This window comes from Nuphar pumila, chromosome 11 (assembly GCF_984573655.1).
Source record: "Nuphar pumila chromosome 11, dmNupPumi1.hap1.1, whole genome shotgun sequence".
NCBI lineage: Eukaryota > Viridiplantae > Streptophyta > Magnoliopsida > Nymphaeales > Nymphaeaceae > Nuphar > Nuphar pumila.
In genome coordinates this window covers 19,932,691-19,956,867 of record NC_143259.1, presented here as the reverse complement: position 1 = coordinate 19,956,867, position 24,177 = coordinate 19,932,691, and the positions used below count along the sequence as shown (strand labels likewise).

Sequence of the window (24,177 nt, the reverse complement as noted above, 5' to 3'; positions counted from 1 at the left end):
ACTCATGATTTCATCATCATAATGTTTGATCAAGTAATGCACCAGAACAAGCAGGTAGGAAAATATACATGTAAGTGGAGAGAGCCCCGCAATGAAAAACTAAAACCATGCCGCCCATGAGGCAAGGAGGATCAAGAGAAGCCTTGAAAAGAAGGGGAAAAACTCATTGTAGAATTACATCATTCATGCTGGTTAAATGTGTAACAGTAGGACATTCATCTAACGTGGTTCTGCCAAGAAGGACAAGACCACTAATGAACAGTTATGTTATCCAAATGTCAGAAAAGATAGCTAATATGAATTAAGACTATCCAACCAACTTGAATCACTAAGAACTCAATGTTGACTAGGGGCCTAAACATAAGGCCCAGTCTCTCCAAAATTCCAAGTCATTTCTGCTATTGCAGAATTTGGTACAGATTCTGAATAAGTAAATCAATGAAAACTGAAAAGAACACAAAGTAACATCACCATGATAACAAGTATGAAAGTTTTCCAAAATTTTTACATGAATCACGTCATTGGCATAACATAAGGCCTGCTTATAGACAAAAAATCTCAGTTTATCTGTAAACATGTAGATGAGAAGGATTTACAAAACTATATCCTCATGTGCAACCACATTTTTTTATCAACTCAACCAAGGAAAATCGTGAAGAATTTGCTTAACATTGCACAGAGCATGTAGCCAAGATTTTCAGATAAAGATGCTTTTGACAATTCTGATGCTTCATATTGAAACCTATCATATCATTAAGATCTAACATCAACACAAAAAGCTGACTCTGCTTGGCTATCAACCAGAATTGGCCATGAAGAGTTCAAGATTGATTTCCTTGCTTGTCACGAGCTTCTATCGAGGAACCAGCTGGAGATGATTTCTGCTTCCAAAAATTGCAATCAAGAAGCTCAGCCTGCTGCAATGATACATTTGAAAGAACATCTAGTAGTAAATCTTGTTCTGAGGAGTCATCTGTGAATTGAAAAGAATCAAGCATGACCAAATTCTTGTCTGAAGGAGAAACAAACAAGCTTCTTGGACTGAAGCATGATGCATCATAGTCGACAGCTTCATTCTCCTCAAAGTAGGCTTTTCCTTTCTTATCATATGGATTTGCTTGAGATTTTGCAGATGGTGGATCCATGACCTCGCATTTCTGCAACCTATTGGGACTCTTTATTTTGTGTTTTGGCTCTGAAAGATGCAATTGTTCAATAAGAAAGAATTTGATAATTCCAACCTAAAGGGAAATAGTACAGCAAGTTTAGCCATGTAAACGTTTTATTTTCAACTGAAAAGAGACGGCTATATTTTAGAAAAATACTTCAAAACACAAATCAAGAAGTATTTTCCCGACAATGAAGTTTGCTAGACAGCTATCTGCAGTCACTAGTCATGAAGGCTGTCAATGGATCAAATCTTGTTGGAGCTGGTAAAGAATCCAACTGGACAAACACTGAAACTGAACATATACTTATCAGGTGGGTCAATGAGATGCAAGTCCTAGTCAGATCCACAGCTCATTTGAGAAATTCTAGCCAGGATCAGATTCCAACTTGGAATACAATGGTAACCTTGATCATTCTATATATAAACTTGGAAAAAAGGAGATTGCTCTCTGATCAGGCCTGGTGGATCTGGCTTCAGTCAGGTCAGTTGGATTTGGAACTGAACCAGACTATGTAAACTTGGGAGAATGGGACTTTAACCCAACAAAACCAAAATAAGACCCGAGTTCAGCCAGTTGGATCTGCAACAAACTTACCCATACCAGACTTGTAGAATCTGTTAAAATATGGTGTATCTTGTATATATATATATATCAAACCCGATAAGGGTATTTATGTAAATCCACATGTTTTACGCATTCCTATTTTTCTATTTTTGTTTTTGTTTTTTTCCTTTTTTTCTTTTTGTCCCTTTTTACTTTTTCATAAAGTGTACCATGGGGGTCCCCAATACACAAGTTGGAAGCACCCTCCAACGGTTACTTTTCTAACCGTTGGAGGGGCTCCCCATGACTCCAAATCATTATAAATATGGGTGAACCCCTTTAGGTTTTTCATTGCTTTTGTAAAGCCCCTCTTGGGATCTCATATATTGAAGTTCATATTTTTTCATGCTTTTGTGCATGTGTATCCGTGCCTTTGTGCACTTGTGAGTATTCTCCTTTGTGCCTTTGTGCACTCTTTGTTTTTCTTGTGTTGTGTTGATACACAAAATCTCTTTTTATAGAGATTTTCACAGAATCCAGGTCTGGATCCATCATAGGCCTTTCAAGTCAGAGTATATATTTATGTTGCCAGATTCCCATTTTTACTGTTGAAGGTAAATCTGGTAAGATAGCATTTGCTCATAGGTGCAGTTCTCAGTACATGCTGGAGCAAGCTAAGGTATTTTTATAGTGAGAACAGCCAAGTAATGCAGTTTTTTTGGTGAGCACAAAAATTTCTATGTCAAGCTCAACCTTGAACTTGGAACCAAAAGTACCAATTGGCAGCATCGGGGAGAGAGAGAGAGAGAGAGAGAGAGAGAGAGAGAGAGAGAGAGAGAGAGAGATGGAAAAGTAAGAGTACACTCAATCAGCCAGAGTGAAATGCGAAAGAAAGAATATTCTAAGCATTATAATAATAGTCATTACTTGCTCATTGTTATGCCCTACACATAATATGCACATGTTGGCTTTTTCCCAGCAAAATCCCTTTGGCATGGATCGGAGTTAGGGTTGTGGACTCTGTTATCTTTTTCCAGCAGCTTCTTCAAATATAGTCATTATCTGTCCATCTTACAAATTGTTTTCCGCAGAACTATAAGTGACTAAGTGCCTAAAATTGTTGTCCTCTTAAGAGAATTGTTGTTAATAGTCTTTTATCAAAGCTCAGAGAAACTTAGTCACCTATAGTTAAATAAGAAAGAAAATGGAAATATGGATATATTGAAGATCCCAGAGAAACTTTAATGACTGAGGCATCTTTTATTGAAGCCTCCATGCCCCACTTTCAAAGCCTGAAAGATGGCATCATGACATCATAGTTTTGTAGTTTGCGCCAACTCTCAATCTGTGAACCAGATGAAGAGATCACTGTTCAATGGGGCTGGCTTTGAGATTTCATTTTGATGTTTGAGTATCTGCATATGGACTTTGGTTCATATATTTACCATTTTCAAATCTTCAGGAAATTCAGTTTCTCTGGACTCCTTTTTCTGTTTTTTCCACTTCTTAGATCCTCCAAACCTGACCACCTCAGCTCCTGAAAATCAAGATATTTTGCCTATTTCTTCTCTATAAACCAAAGATGCCACCTCAGGACCTAAATCCCATTCCCAGTATTTACACGTTTTCCATTTCACTTTTATTTTTGACATCATGTTTTACTTGTTGCAACCGATGCAGTTCAAGTCATTTCTCTCCTTCCATATGAAATTACCTTTATGTTCTAGTTTCACCTAATTTCTCCATTTGAGCAAGTGTCCTATCAGTTCCATCTTACTCATTTCCTTTTGCTACTTAACCCTATCTAATTGAATGTTCCCTTGCTTATGTTATACCCACATTGAAGTTGTTTAAACCCTTATGAACCCTGGAGATGGTTGACTAAGATGAAGCCCTGCATGAGCTATGCATTTACTATGAGAAAAATGAGGTACCGTAATTCCTGACTCGGTTTTAATTCTCGGTACTCAAGCATCATATTCAAGTCAATGCAACTATTGTACAAAACTGGGAAATATGAAATACATTTTTCCAACAACAAAGCAATAGGTTAAACAGAACTCTTTGCAGAAGAGCTATCTAGTTCCATTTGGATGGTCACACTAATCAATTATTGTTAGCCCAGAAACACCGGAACTCAAACTGTCATGGTAACAGTATAGTAGATTCAACATTTCTTCCCTGACACTGCTTCAGTCATACCTCTCTCTCTCTCTCTCTCTCTCTCTCTCTCTCTCTCTCTCTCTCTCTCTCTCTCTCTCTCTCTCTCTCTCTCTTTTCCTATCTGATGTTCATTGTTCTGTATATCTTCCTCTTGGCGCCTAGGAAAACTGCTTATGCTGTTGTGAGTTTGTACCATTAACAGGGCCACTATTTATACGATGACCATTCTTATTAATTGTATGAGTAAACACTATACCTCTAAAGTTTATTTGGCTTCAAAACTTCATCTGGGCATACTTACAGTTGGTCAAGACACCAAGCATGGTTGCAACCTTACTAACAGATTGTTATCTAAGACTGGATACACTCAGTGACAGGAAGAGCCTGGGTGGCAAATTGGTGATCTTGTCAGTAGGGATTTGTACTTGCACCCTTCTGCATCTAACATGTGCATTTTGGCCATTAGATCTATTACATGTTCCATCAGTGGTTGGACAAAATATCTAGGTATAAGTTACATTTGATATAGATGTTCCTGACGTCCTGTGATAAGCCACAACTGCTTCAGAACACTGCTCTCTCCAAATGCTAACATGTGATGCAATAGGGACCCTAAGCACTTTTTATATGCAGAATCAGGACCTAGATTTTCTTCCAGGAGGTAGATTAACAGTGGGTTATGAAACACAAGATAGTGTGGTTTTGGCTTGTAACCCAAAGATTGATTGCTGACCACTTCAGTCAACACTCAACAGTATGGCTAAGATTTTTTAGTCCATGCCTCAGTAACGAGCACCACTTATATGCTAAATACCTGTTTCTTCTATTCACTGTTAAGCCAACCAAACTTCATATAACGACTTCCAACAGGATCAATATGTTGCTTCACCAGGAATTCCTGATCCTATTGGATGTTTATGCTACCTCTGATGTGCTCTGTAGCTTAAAGCAAGCCTTCCAGACTTGGCCTGAATATTTTACTACTGTAGCGATCCAGGCAGGGGTCAGCCAGTCCCTATGATCCTTCCCAGCTGTCTTTAGCTATTTCCTTAGGCAAGGTGATTTCTTCTCCTATACATGGATATGATCATCAGTGGTAATTATCTTGCCAATTGGAACATCAAAATGCACTCTTCAACAATTAATTTCTTGTCAACAATCCATACAAGAAGATGCTTGATGTGGACTGATTGCAATTTATGAAGAAAGAAATTACACTGTCAACATACCAAACCTAATAAGCAAGTGCTTATACCTATGTCACATGGGTGCGGGGGTGCGGCACTTTCAAAAAACTTGGGTGCGGGGGTGCGGCAAATATATATATATATATATATATATATATATATATATATATATATATATATATATATATATATGCTGAGATGGATGTGTGGAAATACAATAAAAGATAAGATTCGGAACGAGGAGATACGTAAGAAGGTAGGCGTTGCACCCATTGAAAATAAGATGAGAGAGAATCGTTTACGGTGGTTTGGACATATTCGACGAAGGCCTAATGATGCTCCAGTTAGAAGGATGGAGAAATGGGAAAATATATTAGTTAAAAGAGGTCGGGGTAGGCCTAGGAAGACATGGATGGAGGTGATAGGAAAGGATATGAATGCTTTGAACCTCACCGAGGACATGGCATTGGATAGAAATGAATGGAGGAGAAGGATTCATGTGGAAGACCCAAAATGATTTTCTTTGTTGGTTCATATCGCCGACCCCAATTGTTTTGGGATGAATGCGTTGTTGTTGTTGTATATATATATATATATATATATATATATATATATATATATATATATATATATATATATATATATATATATATATAGTCCAAAAGTTGGACATAAATGACCATGGGTGCGTTGACTGCACCCAGGGTCAAGTTGACTGCATCGGGTGTGGGTGCAACGCGGGTGCGGCACCTAGTTGGAGAGTCCTTGTGACATAGGCTTATACCAATGGATGACGGATATTAAATTTATTGAACAAAGATTAAAATTTCCACATTATTTCATTTAAGTTGCCAAAGACCCAATGATATGCAATGATTATTTCTGAAACCTTAAAAGGAAGTTCTATGCACCAGATGTTATTGCTTATAAATCATCTCATCATCTTTCCAAGGGACAGTCATAACTTTGCAAGTGTTCCAACATAGGGAACCTTAACAGAATTCCCGTATAGGAAAAAAAAAATAGTGTTTAAGAAGGTCCAACAATTGAACATATGAATGCATGGAAGGCCAATCACTTCATGTAATTTCAGATTAAAGAAGAAGAGATTCATACCTGAAAAGTTTTGACACTGTTGCCCATCACGAGGTCGCTTCATGGGTACTGATTTGTGACGTTCAAGGGAACCATGTGGCAAGTTTGGATCATTTCCAGTAGCTTGTCTATTTTTTGAGTCCTAAGGAATGGAAGATGACTATCAAATTAGCAAAATGAAAAGGCAAAGGAAAACAACATCATGTTTGGGAAACATAGAGATACTGCATAATAGGTGCTGACCTTGAACCTTGTATATTGTTCAACCCATCTGGACTTTGTTGCTTCAAACAAAACATGCCTTTTTAAAGTCTTACAAGCTTCAATACTTGCCCCTGAGAAAGAGAGATCAAAGACGCCATCTGAAAGCAGCCTCTGGTAGGTATATAAGGTCTCCTTGAAAGATGGGCTATCAAACATTTTTCTAAGGCTGCACACAAGGCTACAATATCAGAACAGGAAAAAAAAGGAGCAGCAAATTGTGTGAAGAATTTAGGTAGCAAACCTTGAAGGATATTTGGAGGTATCAACTGAAGGAAGGTATTTCATCAATTGCTGTTGCTCTTCATGAGTCAAATGTTCCATGAACTCTTCATAATTAATAACATCCTAGTCCAACAAGAGCATAATCACATGAGCTACAAGATGATTTCCTTGAGAAATCAGCCTAACTACTTGTTTGATCTTCACACAAAACCATTCATAGAACAAAGAACCTTAAAATTGTTGATACAGAAAACCGTATATATCCAGCTCAAATTAGTTATGCCCAATATTAGTCAAAAAAGAACATGCCTTGACCATACCTTCAAATCTATGAATCGCAGAGGTGATGAACTACTTTGCAGAACGTGAAATTTGTCATAGGAGACCTTCTCCCTGCAAAGTCGAACAAAAACAGGTTTCAGAAGAAAGGAAGTCTTAAGTCATTTCCAGCCATTCTCAAGGGCAATCAGATGACACAATCTACCAGAATAACCTGAGAAAAGAAAGACACGTGGACCAACATGAATCTTTGGTTCATCATTTCAAATTAGACATTAGACAATCATGTGACAAGAGCACTGGAAGCACCTGAGGTGCCAAACATAATAGCAACTGAAAATTTCAATGAAGAAGGAAGTATAATTGTGCTAAGAGAACCATGCAAGCCCATTTCAAACATCAATATTGCATGAAGAACTGTTAGCATTTAGGAAATCACCTTTTTCCATGGTCATAAGGTCCACGGCCCATGGCATTCTTCACTTTTTCATTGCTGACTTCAACAGAACTTATTCCTTTGCTCTGAATATGTACCGGAAGAGATGAAGATGCAGAATAAGATTCACTAACAGGGTACCTTTTGTTTTCTATCACAAGTGAGCTTGCCTCTGATTCCTCTTCTTGGGCTGTTGAATGTGGATGCTTGATAAGAACACTACCATGTCCTATCTCAACAGAAACCATAGGTTTTCCACTTTCAAGAAGAAGATCTTCCTCTGAAGAGACAGAAAGATGGGATGACTCTTGCTCATGCAATATGCTGTATAGATCTTTTGTCAGTTTTTCAACAGGAGAAGGCTTTGGCTTTCGCCGATTGAGGCATGTTCGCTTTCTTGATGGAACAAGTGAATCCCAGACAATGGTTTGTGATGAACCTAAATACAATAAAAAAGATCAAGATAATGTGCTGCAACAGAATTTAATGTTTTAACATTTGACTTAGAAAATTGCAGATAAATTGAATAGATCATATTAGTGTCATGCATTTACATTTTCTTCATTTCTAATTGACAAGATGATGAAAATCATGAATGAAGACAGAATCCTCAGACTTATGCTCTTGATTTTTTATTTATTTCTGAAAAACAACTAATCTAATCTGAAAAATCACGTAGAAAGATACAATGTGTCAATATCAAATTAAGCAGCATAATAACTTCTTTATTGTCTGATTCAAACATGAATCATGTAGGAAATTAAAAAATGCATATCATGATTATGGAAGCATATACATGTCAATGTATATACATAGGGGTATTTTAGACTTTTTGTATATGTAAGGGTATTATGGTCATTGTACATTGTACACCCTTTTTCTATTTTTTTTTGTACATTATAGAATAGGGTTGGATTTATTGGTCATTTGACCATAGAGCTGTTGGGATCTCCGCAACGGCTACTCATGGTCTCCTTTGTGTATATAATGGGGTTGAAACCCCATTCTTTGTATTGCTTTTGCTTAGAGCTGTTTCTCAATAACATTCAATATTTTTATGTGTGTTGTATGCCCATAAGTGGCTGATTTGTGTGTTTTTGGTGTTTATGTAATTGGCCCATAAGTGGTCATTCTATAAGTGACATTTGGACTTCTTTTGTATTATATTACATGAGGTATAAGAGCCTTGGTGCTCTATTGATGGTGTTTATGTAATTGACCCATTCAAAAGACTCATGATAGATCGAGAAGATCAACTAGAGCCTCGAGAAGTGTGCCCATAGCCTCACTTGAAGATTGTTGCTCGTGTGACTGGTTCATTGAAGATTCGAAGAGTTCATCATAACAAAATGTGGAGCATTGCCAAAATAAGTACCTTCTACTCTTTTCGGTTTTATATATTTTTTTGTTTTCTCTCTTATCTCTTCAATGGTCGATAAAGAATAGGTGACGGTAGTTCCTATTAAATTTGATGAAAATAACTATAACTTATGAGCCACCGCCATCAAAAGAATCTTAATCAGAAAAGGCTTGTGGGAATATGTTGATGGTTCCTCGATGGAGCCGCAACCTATTCTTATAAAGACTTTTAGCGAAAAGGGTGAGATTACTAAAGAAGAGGTCCTTAAAGGAGAAGAGAAAGAAAAGGCTCACTTGAACTATAAGAAAGCAATGAAAGAATGAAAAATTGGACATGCCAAGGTACTTTCCTTGTTTATAAAAAGTATGAGTGAAGACACATGTGAGAACATATTGGAATTTGAAAGAGCCAATGAAGCTTGGCTCTTTATCAAGCAAACCTATACCCAAAATGATGCCACAAATAGATGGGAGTTGTAAGACAAAATTCACACTTGCAAGCAAAGAGAAAAAAGTGTAAGAGAGTACTATGGGACTCTAAAAAGATTGTGGATCAAATGGCAAAATGGAATCTATTTGGGAAACTCCAAATGATGCCCAACAAAGAAAGAAACAAACTTTGAATGAACAATTTTTCCAATTCATGAGGGGTCTATGACCCGAATTTGAGCAAATGAGGAGCAACATCCTCCATAGAAAGCAAGAAAGAACTTCCACCTATTCATGAAGTTTTAGCCCAAGTTTGCATGAAAGAAACAAAGTTAAAATCCCAAACCGAATCCAAGGAGTCAAAAGATAATGTTTTAGCCGTTTCAAGACTGGATGCGAGTTCTCGTACATATAAGCCTCCACATTTATACAAAAATAACTTTGGAAAACCTCGGTCTTTTGAGGAAAAAGGAGATGGAAAGAAGAAAATTGTTTGTTACAAATGTAGAGAGAACCAGGGCATATCAAACCATATTGTCTGAAATTTAAAGCCAAAGAGGAAAAGAAGATCGCTTCGGTTGGTACTTCTCAAGTCGACAAAGAAAACTCAAGTAAATCCATAAGGAACACATCGCTATCTCAATTAATGGAAGCCTTGCAACCTCTCCTCAAAGGTTCCTCCACAACTGGTGCTATCGTCTCCACTTAATCACCCCCTGGTATGACTCTTTGACTCCTTGATTCTGGTGTTTCATTTCATATGACCTATAATGGTTTCCTGCTTACCAATTATAGTGTTGATTCAAGTAGAAAATATTTTTACTGCGGATGGAACCTATCTTGATGTTAAAGGAATTGAAAATTTTGAAAAAACTCCAAATTTTTGTATTCCAAAAATAAAAATTATTCCAAAACTCAACTTAAACTTACTTTTGGTTTCTCAAATCACCAATCAAGGTTGTAGTGTCTCCTTCATACCTGACCAATGCTCTATACAGGATCTCCAGTCAGGGAAGCATACTCGGGAAGGCCATAGAGAAGGAGATCTCTACTACATGGATCAGCTAATCATTCAAAAGAAACATTTTTGTTTCAATGTACAAAAATTGGATTTGGTTTTGTGGCATCAAAGACTAGGTCATCCTAGTATTACTAAATTGTCAAATGTATCTCATTTAAGAAATTTTTGCAATGAAAAAATCCAATATACTAATTGTATGCTTACCAAAATGAAATTTATTTCTTATCAAGAGAGGACCTTTTTTGCTTCAAAACCACTTGAATCAATACACTCTAATGTTTAGAGCCTGTCTCCAGTAAAGTCTAAAGGTTGATACGTATAATATGTCATTTTTGTGGATGACTATACTTGTTATACATGGATTTACTTTCTTAGGCACAAAAATGAAGTCTTCAAAAACTTAAAAAAAAATCACAAAATGGTTACAAATTTATTCAAAGCAAATATATTCATCTTTCGTTCTCATTCAGGGGGAAAATACATGTCAAATGATTTCAAAAGTTATTTGGAATCTAATGGAATCTTACACCAAATGTCTTATGTAAATACACCCAACAAAATGGATTAGCCGAATGAAAACATAGAGATATAATAGAAATTACAAGAACCTTGCTCATCTCCAAAAGTGTTCCTAAACACTTTTGGGCTGAGGCAACCCTTACTGCAATTTACTTCATAAATCAACTTTCATCGTCTAAACTTCAAAATGTAACTCCATAAGAGTAATGGAACATTGGAAAGACATAAAGTCAGACTAGTAGCCGAAGGGTACTCAAAGGAATATGGGATAAATTACGATGAAACCTTTGCCCCTATCGCTAGAATGACTACTATTAAAATACCCATAGTTGTGGTTGCTATTAGGAAATGACATATCTACCAAATGAATGTCAAAAATGTCTTCTTTAATGGAGAATTAAAGGAATAAGTGCATATAGATCCACCACTTGGGTATGATATTCTAAAAGGAAAGATTCATCTTAAGAAGGCCTTGTATAGGCTCAAACAATCACCGAAGGCTTGGTATGATCGATTTAATTTTGTTATGACTAGTCTTGGGTATTTTCATGTTATACTGGCACTGCTTTATTTGTTAAGAAATTTAATGCATGTATTGTAATTTTGCTCTTTTATGTTGATGACATGATCATAATAGGAGAAGATAAACAGAGAGTAAATCATATTAAGCATGTACTTAAACAAAATTTTGAAATGAGTGATTTAGGTTTTCTTAGATTTTTCCTGGGGATTGAAGTAGTTTATTCTCTCCGAGGATATTTGTTAACTCAATCTAAATTTGCTATTGAGATTATCGACAGGTCTGGCCTAACTGACGAGAAGAGAGTAGACACACCCAAAGTTATCAACTCGAAGATAAAGATTGGTGATTGAACCCCGTTGGACGATCCCACTCCATATTGACAGATGATCAGTGTCTTGACATATTTGACATCACCAGTACACACTGCTAGTCAATTTCATCACTCTCCTACCTCAGTTCATATTAGTGATGTTATACGTATTGTTAGATATTTAAGAAATTCAGTTAACAAAGGATTATTGTTATCTTCCTTCTCTCCACTTGAATTAGTTGCATATTCTGACTTTGACCGAGGAGGAGATCTCAATGATAGACGCTCAACTACTGGTTTCTGCGTTTTTATAGGAGACTCACTGGTGTCCTGGAAATGCAAAAAGCAACAAAAGGTGTTTCTATCATCCACAAAAGTTGAGTATTGGGCTATGACCACCACAACATCAAAAATTGTTTGGTTGAGGAGCTTACTAGCAGACATTAGAGTACCATCAACAACATCATTTAGATTATGCTGCAATAACAAAAGTGCCATATACATTGCTGAGAATCATACTTTTCATGAGCGCATTAAGCACATCGAAATGGACTGCCATTATGTCAGAAAAGAACTTTTGAAGAAGACGATTTCACTGCCACACGTCATATCTGAATATCAACTTACAGACTTCTTCAATAAAGCCCTTCCTTCTCCCAAGTTTTATTTTTAATTAGGCAAACTTTCGGTGATCACACTGTAAGTTTGAGGGGGAGTATCAATGTATATACATAGGGGTATTTTAATCCTTTTGTATATGTAAGGGTATTATGATCATTATTGTTTATATATATATATATAATTTTTTGTATTTCCAAAATACCTGATAGGGGTATTTTGGTCTTTTCACATGTAATATAAGTTGTTTATTAAAACAACTTATCTTTTGTTTTTATTTTTATTTTTACCTTTTTTATTTTCTCTTTTTGGAGCCCTTGAGGACCCCACTTATGGACTCGTTGGAGTCCCCAACGGTCATAAATATGACCGTTGGGGCTCCCCAACGACTACATGAGTGGGGGCCCCAAGGTCTCCTTCTCTCTCCTTTATTGTGTATATAAAGGGGGTGTTCCCCCCTCATTTGGATATAGTTCTCTCCCTCTCTCTCAATAATATTTCTCTCCTTTTTGCCTTTTGGCATTATCCTTTTGTGGGTTTATGTGTCTGCACTTAAAGTGCTTGTGTAATCTTCTTGGTTCTTGTCCATTATTGGACTTACAAAGTGTTTTTCACTTGTTATTTGTATTTTCGCTTATTTCATTACATGGTATCATAGCCATTTGGGTTCTTTTGATCTTGGAAGGTTTCTTTTGTGCCACTTAAAGATCGTGACCAAGGTACTCTCTCTTTCTCCATCTCTATCTTCTTCTTCAACATGGAGCATGAACGAAGGGTGGAGCTCTCCATCAAGCTCAATGGTTTGATATGGGTGTCAGCTATGAAGAATCGCCTTAAAGGGAAGAAACTTTGGGGCTTCGTGATGGGGACGTCTCTTGAACCATCATTGAAGCTCACCAAAAATCGAAGAAGGTGTTGAAAAAGCTCTTGATGGGGGAAGACCGCCTTAAAGCCATTCATGATCATCAAGTAAAGGTAGAAGATTGGGAAAGTAACCATGCTAAGATTTTGGCGTGGTTTATGAACAATGTTGACATAAAAATTTGGGACAATATTGCTAAGTTTAGAAGAGCCAATGAAGCTTGGTTCTTATGTATACCCAAAAGGATCTAGCTAGACAATATTTTTGTCAAGATAAAATTAGATCCACTAAACAAAGGGACATGAGTGTCTGCAATTATTTTAATGCTTTGTCCCCTCTTTGTGACGAATTAGCTCTTCTTGAGCCTAAATGGGTGGCTCCCAAAGACATTAAAATGAGAAGAGAGCAAATTGGAAAAAAAAACACATTTTTCAATTCTTTCATGGTCTAAGACCGGAATTTGAACAAGGGCATCTTTTCTTCATAGTAGCAAGGCTATGCCTATCGAAGATGCTCTTGCCGAAGTATACCAAGAAGAAACTCGTCTTGGCATGACCCATAAGAATGATGATATTTTGGCCATTACTAGGCCGGGATCAAATGTAAAAACCTATAAACCTCCTCGCTTTGCAAAAACTAATAACTATGAAAATGGATCCAACTATAATAATGGTTATAGAAAGGGTGTTACTTGTCAACATTGTAATAAACCGGGACATATTAGACCGGTATGTCCTAAGCTTAAGGGTAAAGTAGCTTTCGTTGGTGAAGTTATACCGAAGAAAGAAGATACAAACAAAAATGGAGGAGATATTAAAGATACTCTTAATCAAATTTCGGAGGCACTCCAACATCTTGTCAAGTCATCTTTAACTTTGGGTACCGCCATCGCAACATCATCATCTCCTTCAGATATGTGGATTCTTGATTCCGGTGCTTCTTTTTATATGACACCACATAAGAATATTCTTTCTAAAGTCCACTCCAACCCTTCCTCGTCTTATGTTTCAACGGCCAATGGGACTTCTTTAAAAATTGAAAGTATTGGAACACTTGATTTAAAACATCTCAAAATTTTCTTGTTCCAAAAATAATGGTGGTTCTAAAAATAAATTTAAATATATTTTTTGTTTCTCAAATTTTCGATCATGGTTGCAAAGTTTTTTTCTCACCTAAAGATTACACCATGCAGGATCTCCAGTCAAGGAAGCAGATTGGGCAAGGCCATAAGAGAGGCGATCTTTATTTTATGAATTTTTTAACTCTTTCACCCAAGTCATTTTGTAATTTTATAAATGTCAAAAGCATTGATGTTTGGCATAAGAGACTTGGCCACCCTAGTTTTTCAAAGATGTCTCTTTTCTCTTTTTTGGGAAATACATGTAATAAAAAAGCCAGCTTATAAAAATTGTATTTTTGAAAAAATGAAAGTGATTCCATTTCCTCAAATAAATTTTGTATCTACACGGCCTTTTGAATTACTTTATTCGGATGTATGGGGTCCCTCACCTATCATATCAAAAGGTGACTTCTCATATTATGTAATTTCTTTTTATGATATCACTAGATACACATGGATTTATTTCCTAAATCATAAATCTGAGGTGTTTTCTTTCTTTAAAGAATTTCATGTAATAATTAAGAATCAATTCTTAAGCAATCTCTCTATTCTAAGATCGGATTCGGGAGGATAATATATGTCTAATGATTTTCAAAATTACTTAAAACAAAATAAAATTTGTCATCAAAGGTCTTGCCCTAAAACTATGCAAAAAAATGAATTAGCAGAAAGAAAACATAGACATATAATAGAAACTACTAGGACTTTTTTAATTTTCAAGAATATTCCAAAAACATTTTGGGCCGAAGTCGTCCTAACTTCAACTTAATTAATAGAACTCCTTTAACTTCATTAAACAATGTTTCTCCATTTGAAAAACTTTTTAAAATGACTCCGAATTTTTAAAGACTAAGAATCTTTGGTTGTAAGTGTTATGTTCTTACTCATAAAAATGATAAGCTTTCTCCAAAAGCCATTGAGTGTTTTTTCTTAGGCCATGGAGAAAATAAAAAATGATACATATGTTTTGATCCGATAAATAACAAGCTTTATATTTCAAAGGATGTTACTTTTCTTAAAAATGAAAATGGTTTTGAGAGTAAAGAATCAAGAAAAAACATTGATTACTCCTTTTATTTGATTTATTACCACGAAATGATGAGTCTAATCCTATTGAGGTCCTTGAGTCCTTTGACAATGGTACTAATCAAAATGAACATTCTCTTAATGATAAGGATAATACTCAACATGAAAATTTGAATGAATATATACCAAGTAATACACATGTGTATACTAGACGGGAAGAAGGTAATCATCCATGTGCACTCGACAAATTCTCTCAAAACACATCTTTAGAAGAGTCTTCACATAGAAAATCAAATCGTATTTCTAAAGCACCAAATAAATTTGTATCCCATGACTCATTCTCTCCAAATTTTAGATCATGCTTAATAACCCTTCACTCTTTCTATGAACCATCTTATTATAATGATGTCAAATAATACCCTCATTGGAATGAAGCTATGGAATTTAAACTTAATGCTCTTAAGAAAGCTCAAACATGAGAAATAGTTAATCCTCCACAAGGAAAGAAACCTATACGATGTAGATGGGTTTTTTAAGTAAAAACCAAAAGTGACGGGTCCTTAGAGAGATATAAGGCAAAGTTAGTGGCCAAAGGATATGCTCAAGAATATGAGATAGATTATGATGAGGCATTTGTCCCGGTTGCTCGAATGACAAGTGTTCGAGCTCGCATTGTCATTTTATCTATTAAAAAATAATTTATTTATCAATTAGATGTTAAAAATGCTTTTATAAATGATGATCTTGGTGAAGAAGTTTACATGGAACTTCCTTCCGACATGATTTTAAATGAAAAAGTTTTAAAATTAAAAAAAACATTATATGGTCTTAAACAAGCTCCTAAAGCTTGATATGATAAATTCATTAATGTATTAATTAATTTGGGTTTTGTCACTTGCTATACTAACACTGATCTCTTTGTTAAGAAAACAAGTGACTCTATTGTGATTCTTCTTCTATATGTTGATGATATGATCATCACAGGAAATGGCAAAGGAGTGAATGAAATTAAAACTATTTTGAAGAAAACTTTTGATATGTCTGACTTAGGTTTCTTGAGATATTTTTTAGGTATTGAAGTGGCCTATTCACATAGAGGATACATACTCTCTCAAATGAAATTAGTTGCTGATATTTGTGCTAAGTCAGGGATCTCAGATGAAAAGAAGGTGGAGACTCAAGAAGTTATAAATGCAAAATTAAGACTTGAAGATGGTGTTCTATTTGACGATCCTACTCCATATCGTCAATTAATTTGATCTCTTACTTATCTCTCCATCACCCGACCTGATATTGCTCATGCAGTTCATAAGGCAAGCTGGTTTCAGCATGCCCCTACCATTGTTCACATAGCAGCAATAATGAGAATTGTGCGATATATCAAGAACACCATTTCAAAAGAGCTTTTCTTATCTTCTTCCTCATCCTTTAATTTAATTGTTTATAATGATGCTAATTAGGAAGGTAATCTCAATGATAGAATCTCAACTACTGGTTTTTGTATTTTTTTAGGTAATTATCTTATTTCTTGAAGGTACAAGAAACAACAAAAAGTATCTCTATCGTCAACCGAAACCGAATATCGGGTCATGGCGACTACAATCATGGAGATTGTGTGGCTTAAAAGTGTTCTCAGCGATATGGGGATCATCATCTCAACTCCTTCAAAGATGTATTGTGATAATAAAAGTACAATCTACATAGCAAGCAATCATACATTTCATAAACGCACCAAACATATCAAGATAGATTGTCACTATGTTCGTGATGAATATTTAAAATGAACTATCACTTTGCCTTATGTCACCTCGGAATATCAGTTGGCTGACTTCTTCACCAAAGCGCTTTTTACTTCTCGTTTTCTCATTCTTCTTAGCAAACTTTTGGTTCTTTCCCTGTAAAGTTTGAGGGGGAGTGTTAAATATATATATATATATATAATATTTCTGTATTTCCAAAATACCTGATAAGGGTATTTTGGTCTTTTCATATATAATTAAGTTGTTTATTAAAACAACTTATCTTTTGTTTGTTTTTGTTTTTTATTTTTACCTTTTTTATTCTCTTTTTGGAACCCTTGAGGACCCCACTTATGGAGTCGTTGGGGCTCCCCAACAACTACATGAGTGGGGGCCCCAAGGTCTCCCTCTCTCTCCTTTATTGTGTATATAAAGGGGGTGTTCCCCCCTCATTTGGATATAGTTCTCTCCCTCTCTCTCAATAATATTTCTCTCCTCTTTGCCTTTTGGCATTATCCTTTTGTGGGTTTATGTGTTTGCACTTAAAGTGCTTCTGTATTCTTCTTGGTTCTTGTCCATTGTTGGACTTACAAAGTGTTTTTGACTTGTTATTTGTATTTTCGCTTATTTCATTACAATTGTATATTATGCACCCTTTTTCTATTTTTATTTTTGTACATTATAGAATATGGTTGGGCTTATTGGTCATTTAACCATTGAGCCATTGGGATCTCACCAACGGCTACATTTCTAACCTTTGGAGAGGCCCCAACGGCTACTCATGGTCTCTTTTGTGTATATAATGGGGTTGAAACCCCACTCTTTGTATTGCTTTTGCTTAGAGCTGTTTCTCAATGCCATTCAATATTTTTATGTGCTGTATGCCCATAAGTGGCTGATTTGTGTGTGTTTTTTGTTTATGTAATTGACCCATAAGTGGTCATTGTGATTGGGTATGTCCATAAGTGACATTTAGACTTCTTTTGTATTACATTACAATACAATGGGCATAGAGACTGCATTTCAGAGAAAAAATGTAGATAGAAAAATATATAGTGGGACAGAGTTCCATGTCACATGTTTATCAGTATTGCAACCTCAGGAAATATCGACATGACAATTTGCAAGATGCAGATACCATCCCATTTAGAAGTTCACTTGGATTGTTCTGTGCAGCCCATTAAAAAGATGGGAAGCATTTATGGACTTCCACTAAACTACCACTAAATTTAAATATTTCATATTATGCACTTGAAAACAGAACTCAGAAACCATAAAGACAGACCTCATAGCCAACAAGTAAATGGTAAAATATTAAAACAAAAAACAAAACAGCAAGCATAATCCCACAGACATTGACATAGAAAATGACCAATCAATTTCTTTGTTAAAACAAAAAGAAGCCATCACGTAATCTGAGAAAAATGAGCTGCTTTCTTTTCATTCATCAAAATAGAACTTGATCATGCACATGTCCTTTCATTCACAGAGGCACATACTCTGCATCTGTGCACATGCATCCATGTCTTTTATATGTCACTCGAGTGCGCACTTGCATGTGTGTGTTGGTATCTGTTTGCATCAGTTATGTATCACAAGTTGTTAACATTTATTGGCTTCCCATTCATGAAAACAGAATATAACCTGAATGCAGCAAACTAGCTAAATTTTCACTTCTTTGAGAAAGAAACACGAGAACAATCTCCTCATGCATTGCAACTCAAGCAAAAAAAATGACATGATCAGAACAAAATTTCTGAAGAAAAAAGATACTCTCATAATTTTTGGTAACATGAAAAAACAAAGAATTTCAGAACAATAGAAGGAATTCATGGTACCTAGATTCTCCAGGTTTTTCTTTTTTCAACTTAAGAGCCTTTCAATTTCTTAAATTATCATATCGGAATTATTATACCAAAGAAGTGAGTATGGTTTTGTGGATACAGATATAGTCCATAGGAATCCTGAACAGACATGAGGTTAAACCAAGGTTGCCAGACTAGGAAGCGGAAGCGGGAAATGATACGGGAAGCGGAAGCGAGAAGCGATGCATTTTAAAATATATAGGAAGCGGGAAGCGAGGAATAAAAAAAAATATAAGAATTGAATGAGAATCAAAATAAAACACAAATAAAAACTAAAATAAAAGTGACTAATATTAAATTTCATGATTTTTTAGTGTAAGAATTAAATTTTTAACAAAATCTAAAAATGATGACTACCAATTTAGCGAAAGCACATGGAAGTGAATGAGAAGAGCCAGAGAAAACACATAAAAAGCATGAAAAGTTGAGTAAGAGAACATATAATAAGAAGAAATGAAGCGTGTGGAAAGCATAGGAGAAGCGTGGGGGAATCGAGGTTCTCATCAAGTTTCGGAAGCGAGGAGTATCGGGATTCCGAAGCAAGTTTCCGGGAAGCGAGCTTTCGACCTGTCTAAGAAGCTTCCGGTAACTCTGGGTTAAACCTGTGTAGCCAAGGAACCCTGACTGTAGAATAGGAGAAAAGAAAGCATAGAAAAAACCTGTGTAGTCAATTGCATCTGTGCTGCCAAACTGAGCACAGCTCTCAGAGTATGATATAGCAGACCCAGAACTAGACCGATTGCTTGACTCTTCTTCCAAAACCTTTTCATTTTGAGGCTCATAATCACTAGTTCCATCTTCACTTTCTTGGTCTACTTCATCCAACTTTCTTTTGTGCAATTTCTGCTCTTTAGTCTCACCAGGAACATGTTTCACCTTAGTAGTTTTGCGCTGCACTGACTCAGCAGCCTCTCCACGGGAATGCAGTGGTCTGTAGTTCGTAAGTGAACCCTTTGTTCTCCATCTTGAACCACATGCATTGCATAAAACTGGCTTGTCTGGTGGTCCATTTCTCCAAAGAGGAGTACCTGAACCATTAACTAAGCTTCAGAAATAGAAACACAGGTCACCTATATATACTGATATACATATATAACAGTTAAGAAGAGTCGTAGTGGGAGTGAAAACGGCATTTCTGTAAGATTATTTATGTAGCTAGCACAATTTTGAATTAGAGCATGCCATAACCAGCAAAGCGAAGATGTGGCATACATCCATCAGTACCACGTCACAAAGCACTCCCTTGCTTCCAACTACCGAGGTTAATTAGCACTAGACACAGCCTTCTCACAGACTGCTTGGTAGAACTATAATCCAACCTATAAAAGCATCATCATGAATGGAAGGACACCTTGATATTTTTAATATAGGAATTACAAAAACTAAGATGTACAGACAATTTACAACTTGCGTTTTCTAAGTTACCCACTAAATTCAGATGCAGTAGTGAAGAAACAACTTACATATGATACAACATCATTCCAACAGCTGTGGATTAAGTAATAAATAAACTTTAAGGATTAAACCAGATAAAAACCCAAGAGGCATGTATTGTACCACATGATGCTAAGCTCTATATTTCAAATGCAGTGAGTTTATAGGCATATTATCTTCAATAAAAACAAGATTACGTACTTTGCATGTGAGGCTGATTAAGATTCAACAAGAAGAGATGACAGAAATTACATTCCACATAATGCTTGTCTCTAATCATCAGTAAAAGTTCAACCCACATTTCCACATATTCCATCAGATCTCCCCCCAACATCCAAAAAACTAAATCACCTTGCATTCCTTTTGATGAGAATGGAAGAACTGATCCTAATATGAGAATACAGTATCTAGTCCTCCCTTGAATCTACATGGACAATTACAACAATAAAACAAAGGCACTATCTCACAAGCTATGATGAATGTCTCACAATTTAGATCCTGTCATATGATTGTAACATGAGACATTAAGGCAGCCTACTTGTGTAATGCATCCAAACATTAAATTTCCTAGCAACAAAAGCATTTCTTTGGAACATAGTTCAAACTCCGGAAGGATTGACTCAAAGAAAAAGAAGGCAGACAACAAATATGCACGATGAACAGAAGCTACAAAGAAAGAATAATGACACTCTTTCACCATTCTCGAACCTGGTGATTGACCAAGAAACAAGAATTAGTTGGCTCAAGTGGATTACAATATTAAATGTAAGGAACCTCCCATAAGACAAATACAAAGTATGGAGACCTCAATTTTGAAAAGTTTTTACCCTAGAAACCAGTAAAAGAAAAAAATTAGTGTCACCTCTTTCTGATTCCAAATTTCCAATAGATGAAGTATATGACAACACATGTTGAGAATGTTTTATCTGCATCAGTTACTTAAAGAAAGAAGTACCTTTGAACCTAAACCTGTATATGTTGATCTTCCCAAGAGTGTTTACAAGATAAAAAGATATAGGAAGATATATGGCCAGGAGAAGTTGTGCACATCTACAGGCATATACATGGGCCATCACACATTCATTAACCAATCAAAACTGAACAGGAGTATATCAAGTTTCACATTGATGATATGAAAAGAACAGATTGCTCACTTGACGTAAGAAATGAAATAAGCACTGAATCACATGTTCTAGATGGAAACAGGTTGCACTGCATCTAATTATTCAACTTAAAATCAAATGTGGTCCACAACTGGGAATACTCTGCAGAAATCAATGATGATATGGATGACATGTAAACCTTGTCGACACTGGATGGAGTTGACACATTACGGTATACTTGAAGATCAATAAAAGAATCATAAGAGGAAAAGAAAACACACATACACACACCAGAAAGAGCACTCAGCTCCCACAAAGTGTACGGGGATTGCCATAGCCTATGACAAGATGCCATATTGTGGCGGCATTCGTACTTATATCCTCGAATGTGAGACCAATCCAACTTAGATTGAAATAAAAAAGAAAAAGGAAAACACAAAACCGTTTGAGATTTAGTTGCAAATTTCACCGCATCATGCTTTACAACCCTTTCAGAGGCAAAGCGAGGGATAAAACAAAACAAAACATGAATAGAAATGAAGAAGAATTTTTTGAATGAGTGAATATGTTAACTCTTATCAGAGCATTACAAGTTAATCTTGTTTACATCATAGGATAACATTGGAAATACTAATTGAAAATCTGGCTCTCATATGATGTGTACACCTTTTTTTGGTAAAACCAGACAACCAAATTGGTACTGTCTGACCTGCATGAGACATTTCACACTGCCAGACAGTACAAGAAACACAGCCTGCAAGCCAGTGCCATCCAGGGTTTGAGATATGCAGCCTTACTTTTGGTTAAAATTGGTGAACTAGATACTACACTATTCACATTGTGCTAAAACTCCACATCCGCTGCAAACATGCAGCTACACCTCATCAAATAAGTAGCTATTGAAAGTAACAACCAGCTTAATGATGTCACACTTTAGAGAGCTCTGTACCTTCAAAATTACATATGTGAAGTGACATTTCAGAAAATTGGCTAGTGAAGTGATTACCAATTTTCGAGGTCTCGGTACTCAATTCTCTTCCAGAAGTTCCAGAAGAGCTCTATACCTTTCAAGATTCAAATCTACTGTTGTAGTATTAATAATCAATATGACTTTGCAGAATCTCGCTTAAGTTTCTGGATCAAGCTACTTTACTGGTACGTTACACGGTTGAACTCAGACAGATGACTTTGAAAAAGACAATCCAGAGACATCTCTAATGTACTAACCATGAACAAATGACAAAGACTGACAATCAATATGCCTTCTGCTCGGTGAACTTTCAGTTCTGGCTGCTTTAAAGGTGTCATGCATGGTTGAATATACAATGATTTGAAAGCACAATGTCTAAACGAACTTCGGGCAGAAAGAAAGACTGAACCAGAATAACAAAGTTACTAGCCATGAACAAAAAGACAAAAGTCCAAACATTCCAGTAAATTGTCTACAAGTAAAATTCACAAATGGGCAACTCACGTGGGGAGTTGTGACAGTACTTAAGGAGAAGAAGGTTCCCCACAAATACACTTGGAGCTGAACTACAAAAAATAAATAGAGAAGGATGAATCTTGCAGCGCTAATGCAGAGGACTTAACACAAACCCACTAAAACACAATGACTACTGCATCACCAATATGCAAAGAGAACCCAAAAATTTACTTCTGAATATACAAAAGAAGAAAACCAACTTGCAGTCAAATGATCTTAGATCACCATATCAACAAATTGGTGAAAGTCATTTGCACAATTCAATTAACAAAATGGATATAATTCCAGAAAACATGAACTGAATGAAAAAAATAAGATATTATAAACCCAAAATGCAGAAACAACAAAACTACAACTGGAAACTAGAGAAGAAGTCCATGTTATCAAATTTTCCAATACTGTTGAGCCAAAACAAATAACATAAAGCAATTTTTCTTTGCACTCCAATAACACCGAACCCATTCCTTTATCCTAACAATTTCTTCATTTTATAAACATTGAAAAACAATAATACTTCCTTCTTTACGCAAAAGAGAGGCCAAAATAAGAACCCGATACTTTTCTCGTCAAAAACACGATAAAAAAAACAGAGAGAAATACCATCTTAGAAAAAAAGACAAATAAAAAGAGAAAGACTCACTTGTAACACCACAATGGTAGCATGGCCCCTGCTTACCCATATGCTTCTTCTTCCTCAATCTCCAAAAAAGATATAGAATTTCTATCAAGAAGAAGAGTTACCCACTAAATTTTTTTAACCAATATTGCTGGAAAAAATGCTTCAAACGTTCAACAATCCCAAGAAACCCAATAACCCACTATTTCTTCGTTCTTTCTTCTTCCTCGGTAGTTATAGGAAAACACAAACTACTACACAATAAAGCCAAAAAAAACCACGAACCCATAGAAAGACCAAAAAGAAGGCAAAATTATTTTCTTGGTATTGGAAAAAAATTCAAAAGAAAAGAAACAGAGTGATTGAAAAACTATAGATTGAAATGGGTTTCGTTAGAGCTCTTTGTACAATCCATAGAGGCTAAAAATCCATCAAAATTTGCTCTGAATTCTTTGGGAAAATGGGTTGAAAATGGACGCAAGGAAGAGGGGCGCATGACCCTCCATATTTGGTGTAGTAAATGCTTAACTTTACATTACTTTTTTTTCATGACAAAATTTATAAAATAGAAAATTATTAAATGTTGTTATTTATTTCTCCTGTAATAGATAGCTAAATTGTGAAGGAATATTTGATACATATCTTGTTGACCCCTTCTGCCTGCACCATCTTTTCTTTTTCCTTTTTTTTTAAATGAGAAATTTGATATTAAGAAATTAAATAAAAGCTGAAGTGAAAGGGTGAGTTAGTGTGGGATTAATTTTATCAATTAGTAGATAAAAATAA

The 24,177-nt window shown here is 35.7% G+C and overlaps 1 protein-coding gene across 1 annotated transcript; it reads right to left on the bottom strand.

Annotated features, from left to right (window-relative positions):
- Nucleotides 1–492: 492 nt before the first annotated feature.
- LOC149822158 (GATA transcription factor 26-like) lies at nt 493–23,825 on the bottom strand. Its single transcript, XM_089981061.1, has 8 exons — nt 23,416–23,825; nt 19,412–19,780; nt 7,365–7,800; nt 6,967–7,039; nt 6,666–6,769; nt 6,404–6,590; nt 6,182–6,302; nt 493–1,195 (listed from the first exon to the last, which is right to left on the bottom strand). Exons 1-8 carry the CDS (start codon nt 23,453–23,455, stop codon nt 822–824), a joined length of 1,704 nt encoding a protein of 567 aa, XP_089837187.1. The 5' UTR covers nt 23,456–23,825; the 3' UTR covers nt 493–821.
- Nucleotides 23,826–24,177: the final 352 nt, after the last annotated feature.

Coding starts and splice junctions, on each gene's coding strand:
- LOC149822158 (XM_089981061.1), bottom strand. CDS start 23,455: ATGGGTAAGCAGGGGCCATGCTACCATTGTGGTGTTACAA. Junction 7,801..19,411: donor AGATGCAATTGACTACACAG/GTTTTTTCTATG, acceptor TATTGTATTTAG/GTTCATCACAAACCATTGTC. Junction 1,196..6,181: donor ACAGTGTCAAAACTTTTCAG/GTATGAATCTCT, acceptor TGCATCTTTCAG/AGCCAAAACACAAAATAAAG.